Consider the following 13,628-nt stretch of genomic DNA (forward strand, 5'->3'; position numbering starts at 1 on the left):
TCCTAATCTTCTTCTGTATCGAGAGGTGGTTAGTGTAGTGGAAATGGTGGGTAGTGGTGGTGAAGGTTTTGTTTACCCAGTGTTTCTCACTTAATAAGAATTGACATTGAAAATTTTCTAAGCTTGGAATCTGAGGTGTGGAATACCTTTTTTCCTCAGACTTGGGCCATCCTAATTGGTTTTGGTAAAATGGGATTCAGATGATTACCAAATTACATTCTGCTTCAATAGGAAGTGTCCTTTGTTGAGGGAAAAATCTGTGGGCACCTTGATAATCTAAAAATGAATGGTGTAAGAAGGATGTGATTTTATTTGTGATGGACTTCGTAAATCATGTGTAGATAAAGTAACTGAATGAAAATCAAATCACTTCAAAAACTTCTAATTATTTATTTCATGTGTTTGTTTAATGTTTATCTTTCCTGCTAGACTGTGGCCTCCATGAGAACTACCGTGTCTTTTTCATTCATCAGTCTTTCTGTAGCACCTATATCAGAGTGATGACAAATTAAGAAAAGATTAAGAAATTAAATAACTGATAGACAATGACCCTCTGGATGATCCTTGAATTTCAAGGACAGAAGTAACAAAACTTCTTAATAGGAATGATGTCATGAATTGAACACTGATCATATTCAGCAATGGGACCAAGCACTTGCCATTGTCTAATGGAATCCATACAGTTGGAGAGGGGTATTACTCCCATTTTTACTGCTGAGAAAACTAAAGCTAACCTCTGTTCATATATTCTATTTTATTTTTCACTTTTGCAGTGCTTGGGAGTGAACCCAGAGCCTCATGCATGCTAGGCAAGTGCTTTATTACACCTCCAGCCACACAGTTGAAATGTTTACCAAATTCTGATCCAAAAATAAGTTAATTTCTATTAATTTTACATAAACATATACATATTTTACATATGTAAAACATATTTTACATAAACATAATAAAAATATTAACTGTTTCTATAATAGGTTTAATAAACCATTTCTGTAATACTTCCTTGTTCTATAAATTAAAGTTCTTTTAATCACATCACTTCGAACTCCTAGGTATACTTCACTGTCAAGATTCTTCAGTTTATAGGTACACATTTCTCTATTTACCCAACCTCCATTTTCCTTTACCCAAGTATCTCTTATTTACATCCTTAATATATTTGTGATGCTCTTTGGTGGTCATCTCTGTGCTTTTATGTTTTGTAGTCAAGGCTGCCCCTCATTTCACAGGAGCTCATAGCTTCCAGCTTGTTGCCATTTTTTTCGTTAGGCTAGGGGCACTTATGTGGTACTCAGCACTACATAAGCAAATTCCTTGCTGTGCCACAGTAAGTCACCGTTGCATATTTCTGTGATTGTAGGGACTTTGCTAAGATGTCTCGGGTAACTTAGAACTACATTTCCCAGTGTTGGGTTGGTCAAAAGATTAATTCTCTTGAAATGCGAAATCAGAAATAAAGCAGCAGTAGTAACTGTGTGAAGTTGTGAGACATTCACAGTCTCAGTTGCTCAGCCAAGATGGAAGGATCTACTGTCCATCCTTCTACTGGTGCTTTGTCCAATGTGCCCATCAGGGCTTGTGTAAAGGGAGGGTCCCAAAAAATGGTGCCTAACGAACAGCATAAAAATAGACAGTAAGAAACAGATGCAGATGCTGCATCTTTGCTCGTCTCTACTTCCATGTCTGACTCTTCCTGAGTATTGACCTTGCTGACCCAGGAGGCCCAGTAACAAGACTCTTGGCTACAAACCTGTAGAGGAGGTAGCTATGCAGAGGCAACGGTCTCCATAGACTTTTTGCATCCCTGCCTTCATGTCCCACTGCTGCTCCTTGACTGCCTAGATTCCAGTATCAAACACTAACTTTCATAACTCAGGTAATCTTGCTAGTAATTTTTTCTCCTCCTTCAACTCCTTTCTTCAGTTCTTTAGTTCCCTAATCTAATTCCTGTGATACATTTCCTGCTCTATTATATTCATCATTTCATTTTCCTGATAGGGACTAATAAAGTTATTACTTATTTTGCAAATCTACCACTGTGTACTGAGCCATCCCTAAATTTAGTGGCTTAAGACAATAACTTTATTTTTTCCATGATTCTGTTGTTTACTGGCTTAAATGGCAGTTTCATTTTCTGGTCAAGCTTGGAGTCTGGTGATTGCAAATGGAAAAATCTAGAGGCTTTACTGGAAAGCATGGACTCTTCTGCAGGTAGTCTTAGAACCTTATGTGTTTTCCTGCATTTGCATAGCTGGGTTTTGACAAGGCAGGTCAGCTACATTCTGTTAATTAAGACAAATCATTCAGCCTGTCCAAACCCAACGAGGGAAGGAAATACACAGTGTGGTGAAGGACTTGTGCATCTTGGGAAACCATTTTGCATGCTAGCCACTGACTTTTCTGTTTCACCACATTCAGCAGGTATCACTTCTGTGCTCTTCATAGTCCTATTTTTATGCTGGTGTGAATGTTTGTTAGGTACCATATTTTGGGCCCCACCTTTTTCACAGGGTCTGGAAGGCACTCTGGACAAAGCACCAGTAGAAGGATAGACAGTAGTTCCTTCCATCTTGGCTGAGCACCTGAGACTGTGAATGTGTGACTTTTCTAAGTACTACAGCTTGCACAGTCCACTGGGAACAGTTGTTTGGTCTGTGACACTGTATATTACCACCTCCAGGGGCTTCCTCCACTTGGATGACTGCTGGTAGAGGTGTTTTTTTCTCTTTATTTGGTGGTACTGGTGTTTTTAAACTCAGGCTTTGTGTTTGCTAGGCAAGAACTCTACCATTTGAGCTACTTTTCCAGCCCTGGTACAGGTTTTTTTTTTTTTTTTTTAATCCAGGGGCTTTGTAGACATTTGAATCTGTGAGGTTGATATAGGAGCTGTCCTCTCTCAAATGGGGCTGCCACACTTCTTTACTGAAATGTCTTAGATTTATTTTCTTTTCCTAGATTCACTGCCAGAGGCAATGGGCCTAAGCTTCTCTTCCCAAACCTGGTATTTTCATGATCACTAGACCAGCTATTAGACCATAAAATGTATGATGTGGCTTTAATGGACAATTTATGCCAATAATCTATATTTCAGTTGCAATTGGTAATTTTTGCTACAGTACTGCAGAGCTGGCTTTGTGTGCACTGGGTCTGTGTAGATATTAGGAGCTCTGTGCTTAGACGGGCTCTGAACTGGTTTAGCTCTTTGCTCTTGTTGTCTTGAAATTCTGATTAATTTTTAAGCAGAGGCCTCTCATTTTCATTTTGTATGGCAATATAAGTTGTATAGCTTGTCGTAACTATAACTATGATTGCCATTTAGTTTTCTTATTCTTCTTAGTTCATATCTGGCTACTTGATGCAGACTTGGCAATAAACTAAATCAGGACCTGACCTGGTAGGAGATAGCCTACCACTCGGACCCATTTGAGCACCGTAATATGAGGGAGGGAAATAACCAGGTTTGTAGGCTTTGCTTTCAGACATTTGGAGTAGATGGGTGGGAAGGGCACAGTGAAAGTATCTCTGTTGCTGGTACAGAATTTCAGGCTTTCATTCTCCTCTTGTTAAAAGGCCAGGTGTCTAACACTTCCTCTTTACCTCCATTTTCTCCATATCCACCTGCACGTCTCTACCCATTAGACCTGGATGAACAGGTGCTAGCCTGTTAGAAGAGTTAGCAGTGTCAATAGACCTTCTCCTCAATGTCACAGTCCCCAAATGCCCTAGTGGACAGCTCATTTTGCTAGGAATGCTGTGAGACTACCATTTACTCCCTCCTTCCTTGTTCTTTTTATCGCCTCCAGTTTAAACCACAGGCCCTTTTGTGAACCTTGGCAGTCAGATCAAATTAATTATGCATGTCAAAAAGTCTAGTTTATGTTGAAAGATTGTTGTTTGGACTTTACTTATATGACTTTCCTTTTTACTTACTTCCAAATCAGCAAGTAACATCTGCTAAGGATACATGACACACAGCTGTAAATGCGTGCATGCTGTTCCTGTTCCTTGAGAATTATCATAGTAAAATTCTCTGTGCAAAGTGAGAAAACCACAAGTTTGAAGAACAAGAAAACCATATTCTTGGAAATCTGGACTCAGAAATGGCTATAAATATGATCTACCACCTGAACCTGCTCTTCTCAACCTACATTTTCTCCTTAATTGGTCTTTAAATCAATATGGTTGTGATCCATAGGCTACGATACTGAATGATGAGTTAAAACATGTTTCTAGCATATTTTGCTTTCTTTCTATAAGAACAAAGTCAGTAGAGCAGGAGCTTCAACAATTGTATCTATGATGAAAGAAAGAGTACTTGGACAAGTACAGCTGTAGAGGGAAAAGAAAGATAGATGCACATTTATGTTAAACTGAAGTCAGGAAATACTATGAGGGCTGGCAGAGTGGATCCAGCAATAAGAGCACCTGCTTAGCAAGCATGAGGCCCTGAGTTTAAACCTCAGCGCTGCAAAAAAGAGAAAACACTATGATTTGACAGGTGGTATCAGAATTTTTTTTACTTTTGTCTATGTCCGTGAATTACAGCAAACGTGACCTTAGCTATTATTGTGTACAATTGTGGATTTTAGGTGAATATAATACCATCAATTTATCCTAATAGCACCAAGTCTCCATTCATTTACTCCAAATATTGTTTATTTGCTTTTCTTTTGACTATTCAAATAGATAATTTTAACTTCTTCATGAGATTTGGAATATTTCAGAAAACATTTGCATCATTAAAAAAAATTCAAATGGAATCAATGAGAAAAAAGTTTACTTATCACTAATTATGATATGTAAAAAAGAAGAAGTAAAATGATTATACTTTAATATTCACAGTTTTTCACATATCCATTGATAGTTATATTTAACCAAAATTTCATTTTAGACCTTTTAAGGTTATATTTATGAGTCATGATCACACAAATTCAATTAAAAATTCAGGAATATCCTTTACTTCTGCTTTTTCTGTTTTTTTTTAAAATGCTGTTCTAGGTCTCCTTGAAGAATTTCTTTTATTTAAGATACAAATAGTGGCACTTACAATAATGGTAACAACTAGCACAGCTCCTATCACTGAGAACACCACAGTCATAGTATTAACTCCAGAACTAGAACCACTTCCAGCACTCGGATCTTCTTGAGAGACAGGCAAAGCCACTTGTGCAAAGTTGGATGATTTTGATGTCAAATTGCTTTTGTCTACACTTCGAATGGCAATGAATATGTGGGCTGCATTTTCTTCTGAGATTTTTCCTGGTTTAAAAACAAAGGTTTCCTCAGAGTTGGCCTCCTTTGGTACCAGGTCAGAAGTATTAACTTGAAGAGCATCATCAAAATTGTCTCTTAGGTCAGTGATATTCCCACTTATTCTTATGATATACTCTCGAACTATGAAAGAAAAGTTACACATGGTTTAGTAAGTAGAATTCATGTTAAATTTCTTTCCATTTATTCTCAAAATGTTATTTAGCTATGCAAAGTACATGTTTGTATCAAAAGTCTGACTTTTCAGTAAAAGCTGAGTATCTCCTTTTCTTTAATTTATCATTATTGTTATTATTATTATTATTAATAGATGTTTTGAGAGACAGATTCTCACTGCATATCCCCGACAAACCTGCAACTCATGATCCTACTCCCTTAGCCTCCCAAGTGCGGGATTATGGGGGTATACCATCATGCCTGGCTAAGTTCTGACTTTCTGCTTTTTTGTGGTACTGGAGTTTGAACTCAGGCCTCATGTTTGCTAGGCAGGTGCTCTGCCTCTTTTTGAGTCATACCTCCAGCCCAGAATTCTGACTTTTAAGCTCTGCCAAATGCACTATCTTTGTATGAAAAGTAGGACCAGGTTAAAATTTATCATGTTTGATTATTCAAGGGAATCAGATTAGAAAATTCATACTTTGCTGAGCTGTCAGTGAAAAAGTGTTCTTCCCTAACCCACCAATAAAAACACCCTTGCTTTTTAATGAGCTCCTTTCACTCAAGTCAAACTGCATGACACCGTTCTTACCTGTTCCAACATCAAAATCATCTCCTGGTGCTGTCCATGTGAGATTGATGTTGTCCCCATCGAGTGTGGCATGAAGGTCTGTGATTTGACTTGGTGGGAACAGGTCAGGCAATGGACCACTGGGAACATCTGACATCACAAACGCATCTCCAGTTGCTGTTCTGCTGAAACTCTCCAGCACTGTCTGAGCATCGTCAGTTTCAGGTCTTGGTGGGTTCTGCTTGATTTCCCCTGCATTAAAAATTCCCTAGTTTAAAGGGGGCAAAATGTACTAGTATTTTTTGAACTCAATGACTCACCTTCCCAATCCTTCATACCTTTCATGTTTTTGTATTTTCATATGTATAGCTATTTTTTACCAAGTGCTGTGACACAATTGTAAGTATTCAATGGGTAGGAGAATTTTTCTTTTGGCATTCTTACCAGGAAGTTGTAGGACCACTTTGGATAACAAATTATTTTGGAATGAAGACTGCACTAAATGAGAACAATGTCACACAATTTAACATATGCTTTTAAAACAAGCATTTGTTTATTTTAAATTATCTTGAACCTAGGGATATATTTGGGGTTCCTTTCCCACCACTGCACCAGTTCCCTCCCTCCCTCCTGTAAGTGCTAAGGAATAATACTTCTGATTGTTTTCCAATTGCTAATGAAAAGCACCAAAATGTTGCAAGATAAGGGACCAGACAAGGAAAGCTTGAAAAAAAAATGTGTTCTTAATGCTTATCATCACCTTACTCTATGCATTTTTTTCTTTTGACTCAATAAGAACATTTCAAATAAATGTTTATTCTACAGCACCTGTCATCTGAAGGATAAATCCTGCCACATATTGGATCATTTTCTTTGTCTTGAACTGAAAATTGGGCATATGACTGCTGATATCATTAAGATATTCCACAGTAACATTAATTACACCAGCTGACAGGCTTTGAGTTCTTATGCGGTATCAGGCTGTTTTCCAAAATTAAGATTAATTTGGAGGCAATTATCTGAGAATTTCATTTTTTTTTTACTTTGTGGAGCTGGGGTTTGAACTCAGGAATTCATGCTTGCTAGGCAGGCAGTCTACCACTTGAGCCACTCCACCAACACCAGAACATCAATGTAGAAATAGAAAAGGCTATACTTTGAGTTGTAAAATGTTTGAAGACTTAGTTATATAAAGTCACAAATATTTTTAAGCTCTGACTTAAAATTTTAGATAACACGAGCTACTCACCATTCACTACCCAGCCTGGTATGAAGGCGGCTCTATTCGCTGGACGTTGTAAGCTTCGCCTGGCAGAGTTTGTTCCTCCATGAGCCCGCACTTTTAAGCTATATCTGCCATTGTCTGAATAAGCTGTAAAATACCTGGAGTAGACTCCATCATTTTTGAAAGCGTCAGCACCTTGTTACAGAAATGAAGAAATAAGCTATGACTGTAAATGAAAAGACAAGTTCATGCATTTTCTAAGACAAGCACTGGCTTCTATAAGGGTAACTCGGTATTCTGTCTTTGATCTTTGAAGAATATTTCTATCGTGTTCTGCCAAAGCAATACACTGTTGAGTTGATGCCTTGAGTGATTTTGATGTCTATATATCCTTGTAATGCATCTACACAGAAAGAAACTTGTATACTTATAATGCATGCTGAAATATCTCATCTTTCTGTTCCTATCAGTTTATAAACAGATCACACTACTTTTCTTACAATTTCTCTGCCAATGTGCTTGCTTTCAGCTAACTTTATTTATTTATTTTAATGTTTTTAAAATTGTTTTATTATTCATATGTGCATACAATGCTTGGGTCATTTCTCCCTCCTGCCCCCACCCTCTCCCTTACTATCCCCCCCACCTCCTCAATACCCTGCAGAAACTATCTTACCCTTATCTCTAATTTTGTTGAAGAGAGAGTATAAGCAATAATAGGAAGGAACAAGGGTTTTTGCTAGTTGAGATAAGGATAGCTATACAGGGTATTGACTCACATTAATTTCCTGTGCGTGTGTGTTACCTTCTAGGTTAATTCTTTTTGATCTAACCTTTTCTCTAGTTCCTGCTCCCCTTTTCCTATTGGCCTCAGTTGCTTTTAAGGTATCTGCTTTAGTTTCTCTGCGTTAAGGGCAACAAATGCTAGCTAGTTTTTTAGGTGTCTTACCTATCCTCACCCCTCCCTTGTGTGCTCTCACTTAATATCATGTGCTCATAGTCCAATCCCATTGTTGTGTTTGCCCTTGATCTAATGTCTGCATATGAGGGAGAACATACGATTTTTGGTCTTTTGGGCCAGACTAACCTCACTCAGAATGATGTTCTCCAATTCCATCCATTTACCATCAGCTAACTTTATTTGATCATATCATGTCATTTTTCAGTCAAAATTGTCTTCACTTAGGAAAAAGTATCTTTGTGAAGGACTTCATTCTCAGTACAGTTAACTAAAATTAGTTATTTCTCTTCAACAAGTCTTTTTTTTCATATTGCACTCTCCTGATCAATTAATTAACTCTGGTCTGTCAGAGGAAACCCCCATCTACTATGGGAATAAACATTTGGAGGAACTCAGAAAAACTGTATCATAAGTGAACTTCTTGATTATGACCAGCATTGGAGTGAGTTGTTAAATTGCAAAACACATTTCCTAGGGGGTTTAATACTCTAAGCAGAGGACGTTAAAGCAAGGTCCTTGCACCAGCTGTATCTGTACCACACTAAAAATCTGGAACTTTTAGACTTGTTGAGGGAAAGCCCTCAGCATTCTGTATGTTAACAATCCTCCAGAATATACTTTGCTTTGTAGAGTGGGAGAATGCCTGCTCTCAGCTCTTGGCCATCACTAATACCTTCGTAGGTAAAGGCATCCCAAATTAGCTTGTTCTTCAATTAGCTAAATGCTCTCATGGCAGAATGTTAAGAAGTGAAATGAGATGCAGGTGAGCTTTATGCACTGTAGATGGGTTTGTGTAAAGGAAATGAAGAGAAGGGAATAGTGGTGCAAATATTGTGGTGCTTCAAGAAGACATTGAGTTGCACCAAAGAACATTTCGTCCACTAGCTGAAGACAGAATTATAAAATGACTGAACAAATTACATCACAAAAGATACTGATAGAAACTTGCAATAATTCAGAAGCGTATCAAATTGCACACCAGTCTCAAACAGAGGATTCAGTTCCCAGAATAATCCAGACTCTGGATAAAGGTTTTTATGCACCACTCATCCATCCAGACCAGGGAGAAGAGACTGGCCAGCACTGTTTCCTGCTTTTGTCCAGTCAGACCTGGCATCTGATGTGCCAGTGATGAGTCCTCCTTCTGTGGCAGTCCTACTGCCCTGGGCCTCAGTTCTCAGAATTCTGTTTGTGCTTTGTTCCAGCTTTTGAGAAATACATTTGCTCCTCTCGCTTTCCCTGTAGGGGCCTAGATTCTACCACCTTATTCTACCTGGCTGATTTGTTTTGCCCTCTCTGCCCAGATTTCCTTACTTCTGCCCTTCCTTCCTTCTTTCAATTCTTCCTTCCTTTCTCCCTTCTTTCCCTCCTTCCTTCCTTCCCTCGTTCCTTCCTTCCCTCCCTTCCTCCCTTTTTCTTCTTCTCTTCCTTCCTTCCTTCCTTCCTTCCTTCTTTCCTTCCTTCCATCCCTCTACCCCTGTCTTTTTGTAGTACTGGGGTTTAAACTCAGGGCTACAAGCTTGCTAGGCAGGTGCTGTACCACTTGAACAGCTCCACCAGCTCCAGATGTTCTTGATGATGCCTGCCCTAAAAAGAATTGCCCAGAATTCTTGATTCTGTCTCAACCTTCTGAATGAGACACTGTTAACTGGTGATAGGTATTGACTGTCCTGATGGCAGACAAAAATTATGACAATAAATAATATTTATTGGAAAGTTACAATGTGCAAGCCTCTTATTAAGCACTTTGTAGGTTTTACCTGATGGTCCTGCTATTCTATCACTATCTTTCTCAATTGTTTTCGTGCCTGTCTTACTGCCCTGCTTTGCCACAGAGACCCATACAAATCCCAGATAAGAAAACATCAACTTATTCCTAAAGCCTGTGAATTACCTGCTCCATTATCCAAAAGTTCCAAAACTTTTGTGTTTCCTTTGTTTGATTCAATGATAGCTGTCACACTGGCTCCAATGATAGGTATATAGCCCTGTAGAACTTCTGCGTAAACAATCATTGGGTTGGGGAAGCTGTTGGAGTTTTTATTCATTTTAGCATTCACTGTGATCGGAGGCACAGAAGAACTTGCTGCCCGAGAAGTCACTGTCATAGTTAGTGTTTCTGAGTTTGCTTTGGCCTGAAGATGGTAAGTCCAAATGCCCACCTGAAATTGTTGATGGAAATATACAGTAAGTATCCAGAGTCAAACTGTCCTTGTTTCCATTATGCAATTGTAAAATTGCAAAAGTGTGGTGAAAAAAACAGGCTTTGAGGGTTTTCAGGTTTTAAAAGGATGTAAACTGAGGGAGTTTAGGCAAGTCACCAGCGAGTGCTATGCATGGTATCTATACCTTGTAACATCTCACCTATAAAAATTGCCTCAGTTTTGGCCTTTTTGCTACCTCCAGAGTCACACATTCTATGACCCTGGTAGCATTAGGAAGGAAGGGCTCTGAAGCTGTCTCTACACCATCTTACACAAATCCTTCCTATACTTCATCCTTATGGTTCTTAATCTCCCTGTCTTCTTTCTTTCATCCTTCCTGTTCTTTGCCATTATAACTATTAGGATCCCACAGGCCAGAAAAGTGCACAGTATTTTATCTTAATTTCCAAGATGATATAATCTTTGACATATTTATGACATAAAACAATTGATTTTCAGCTAAAAAATATTTCAGAGGCATTCAAACAACTGATTGCTTACCTGTGCAGTTCCTGGAATAGTAAGATAGGCCATTTTGGAAGCAGTGTCCACTATGAAATTTGTGACTGCTGTTCCATTGGGATTCCAGAGAGAAATTTTGGGAGGCTGTTTGCTCCATGTGACTTGAAAGAATGTGTCCTTTCCCACGGTGCTGTCAATGATTACAGTGTCATTCATCCAGGAATCACTGTTCAGTGTTGATCCCTTACTTTCCAGCTGTTTAATTATATTTAAAAATGAATGACTGCAGAAAAGAATAATTTTATTCTCTTTTCTTTTAAAGATAACTCTTAATTTTTGGTCTGAAACAAGCTTACATATGGCATACCACCTTATACTGTAATATTTCTGAAAGTTTATTGGGCTGTGACAAGAGTATTTGAGTAGAGACAGAGTCAAGGCCTCAGAGCTAAAATAAAGACTAATAAGTAACTGAGACAAGCACTCATGGATATTTTCCTAATGTGGAATCTTGAAATAATTTTTCACATGAGACAGTGGGAGAACCAATAACAGGAAATACATGCAGCAAGAAACATACAATGAAGTCTTGAGAAGAGAGAAAGTAAAAGATGAGACTTTCTGAGAGGAGATTTAAAAAGTTATTCAAGTCTTTGCAGATAGTCTGAAAGAGTCTACTTTTTTGTTTATTTTCTAAAGTCACAAAAATTGTATGTACTTACATGTACAGCATGATGTTTTGAAACATGCATATATTATGGAAGAGCTAAATCAAGCTATTTACCATAATCTTCTATAAATCCTTTGTTTTTTTGTGGTAAAATCAATTAACTCAACCACCTTGGCTCTTTTCAAAACTACAATGCATGTTATTTAATTATAGTCACCACGTTTGTGTAATAGATCTCTTGAACTTATTTCTCCTATCTGATTGAAATTTTGTGTCCTTTACCTAATATCTCTCCAACCTTTACACTCCACCAGCTACTTGTAAAAATTTCCTTCTTTGTTTCTTTGAGTTGAACTTTTTTAGATTCCCCATGTTAGATCATGTGCACTTGTGTTTTGGTGCTTTGTTTATTTCTCCTAACATGAAGTCCCAGGGAGATCCATCTTTATCTACTCACCAGGTGATTCCTGGGGGGCACCATTTCAGGAACAATAGGAAATTCTATTTCTACTCCAACTCAGTCCTCAAAAAAACAGCTTTAGTCCTATGCTGATAGAAGACACTGAATTCTGCTTTGAAATATTGTTATGACAAAAATCTTAGTCCTGTGTCAAGTACATGTCTTTGAGTGGACATGAGTTAAATTTGAATGTAAATGCCATTTTTGACTCCTTATCAGGAAAGGCTACGAAAATAAGATGGTTTTGGTAGTATTAGAGGATAATAAGTGTGGGATATGGACTTTCCTTTGTATGCAGCTGCCACTACCCAAGCCCATGTTCTTATCAATTGATATTATTGTAAAATGCTTCTAATCAATCACTATTTCTATTATTTCTACCTATAAAGTACATGAGTACAGATTAACCTCACAAAAGTTTGCTTTCTTTTTTTTGTTTCTCTATTTAAGAAACTGTCATAGATATTCCAAGTGTGAGAACAAAATTTTATTTCTTATCTCTTCCAAACCTATAGAAAGCATCTCTTATTAAAAACACCCATTATTATAGTTTTGAGCACTTTTGCATGCAAATTGCTCATTTCTAGCTGATTTTTCCATATTCTGCTCTTATACTTTTAAATGTCTTTGGAAAATTGCATTTGGAGTTCCCAGCATCTGTTCTAAATTTTTAAAGTCAAAACTATTAATAATATCTTCAAAATCAGTTCTCTTTCCTTACTTGTCACTTTCAGACTGCAGTAACACTGTTCTTTTCATCAGGCAAGTTGAAAACCTGAGGAATGATCTTTAATTTATTCTTCATACATGGTCATGTTAGGATGATTTTATTTTTTTGGGGTACGGGGATTACTGGGGCTTGAACTCAGGGCCTCACTTGCTAGGCAGGTGCTCTACCACTTGAGCCACCTCACTTTTTTGTGATGTGTATTATTGAGATAGGGTTTTTGGAATTGCTCCCATTTGTTGTCTTTGATTTGCTATTCTAGTCTCTGCCTCCTAAGTAGCTAGGATTATACATGTGAGCACTAGTGCCTGGCAATTTTCTTTTTTTTTTTGAGAGCCACTGGGGTTTGAAATCAGGACTTCAGGCTTGTGAGGCAGGCACTTTTACTGCTTGACCTGCTCCACCAGGAGCAGGATGAACATTTAACTTGATAAGTCTGCATACCAGATCTCCAAACAAATCTGCATATACCCTAAACCCACACCCTGTTACTTCTGTTCTCTTTATTGTTGGGAAGAAGAAAAATAGGTTTGTTTAGGTTATCCAGGCAAATTTTAATGTAGCTGACTTGATGAATTGGAAAATTGAAGATGGAAGTCTTGGCATAAAGAAACATGACACAGAGTCGTAGCAGTGGAAAGAAGGGAAACAGATTTTCCTAAAACATATTTTGATGAAAACAGGCTGTGTTGACATTGACATAAATTAAAGAACAAAAGTTTATTTAAAGTTTCTGAATCTAAGTAACAAGACATGGTGCTGCTAACAAGACACTGACAAGAAAAAGAATTGAGTTCAGTAGAGATGTGAATAAAATTAATAATCTGTGGGCAAAAAGTGGTTGAAGAGGTGGGGAAAGCCCTAGGCTTGCATACACACCATTATTATTTACCCTGAGTTTCTAGTATTCATTTCTAAAGT

At 37.8% G+C, this 13,628-nt stretch overlaps 1 protein-coding gene across 1 annotated transcript in view; it reads right to left on the bottom strand.

Moving 5' to 3' along the window:
• Positions 1–4,981: 4,981 nt before the first annotated feature.
• Positions 4,982–13,628, bottom strand: part of LOC109674346 (calcium-activated chloride channel regulator 4-like) — a 33,759-nt gene continuing 25,112 nt past the window's right edge. The window contains exons 10-14 of the mRNA XM_074079574.1: positions 10,890–11,105; positions 10,079–10,346; positions 7,248–7,418; positions 6,020–6,250; positions 4,982–5,394 (exon numbers count right to left, since the gene is read on the bottom strand). Of these exons, the coding sequence (XP_073935675.1) occupies positions 4,982–5,394; positions 6,020–6,250; positions 7,248–7,418; positions 10,079–10,346; positions 10,890–11,105 (1,299 nt within the window). The remainder of the gene's footprint in view (positions 5,395–6,019; positions 6,251–7,247; positions 7,419–10,078; positions 10,347–10,889; positions 11,106–13,628) is intronic.

The sequence above is a fragment of the Castor canadensis genome, chromosome 7, assembly GCF_047511655.1.
Source record: "Castor canadensis chromosome 7, mCasCan1.hap1v2, whole genome shotgun sequence".
NCBI lineage: Eukaryota > Metazoa > Chordata > Mammalia > Rodentia > Castoridae > Castor > Castor canadensis.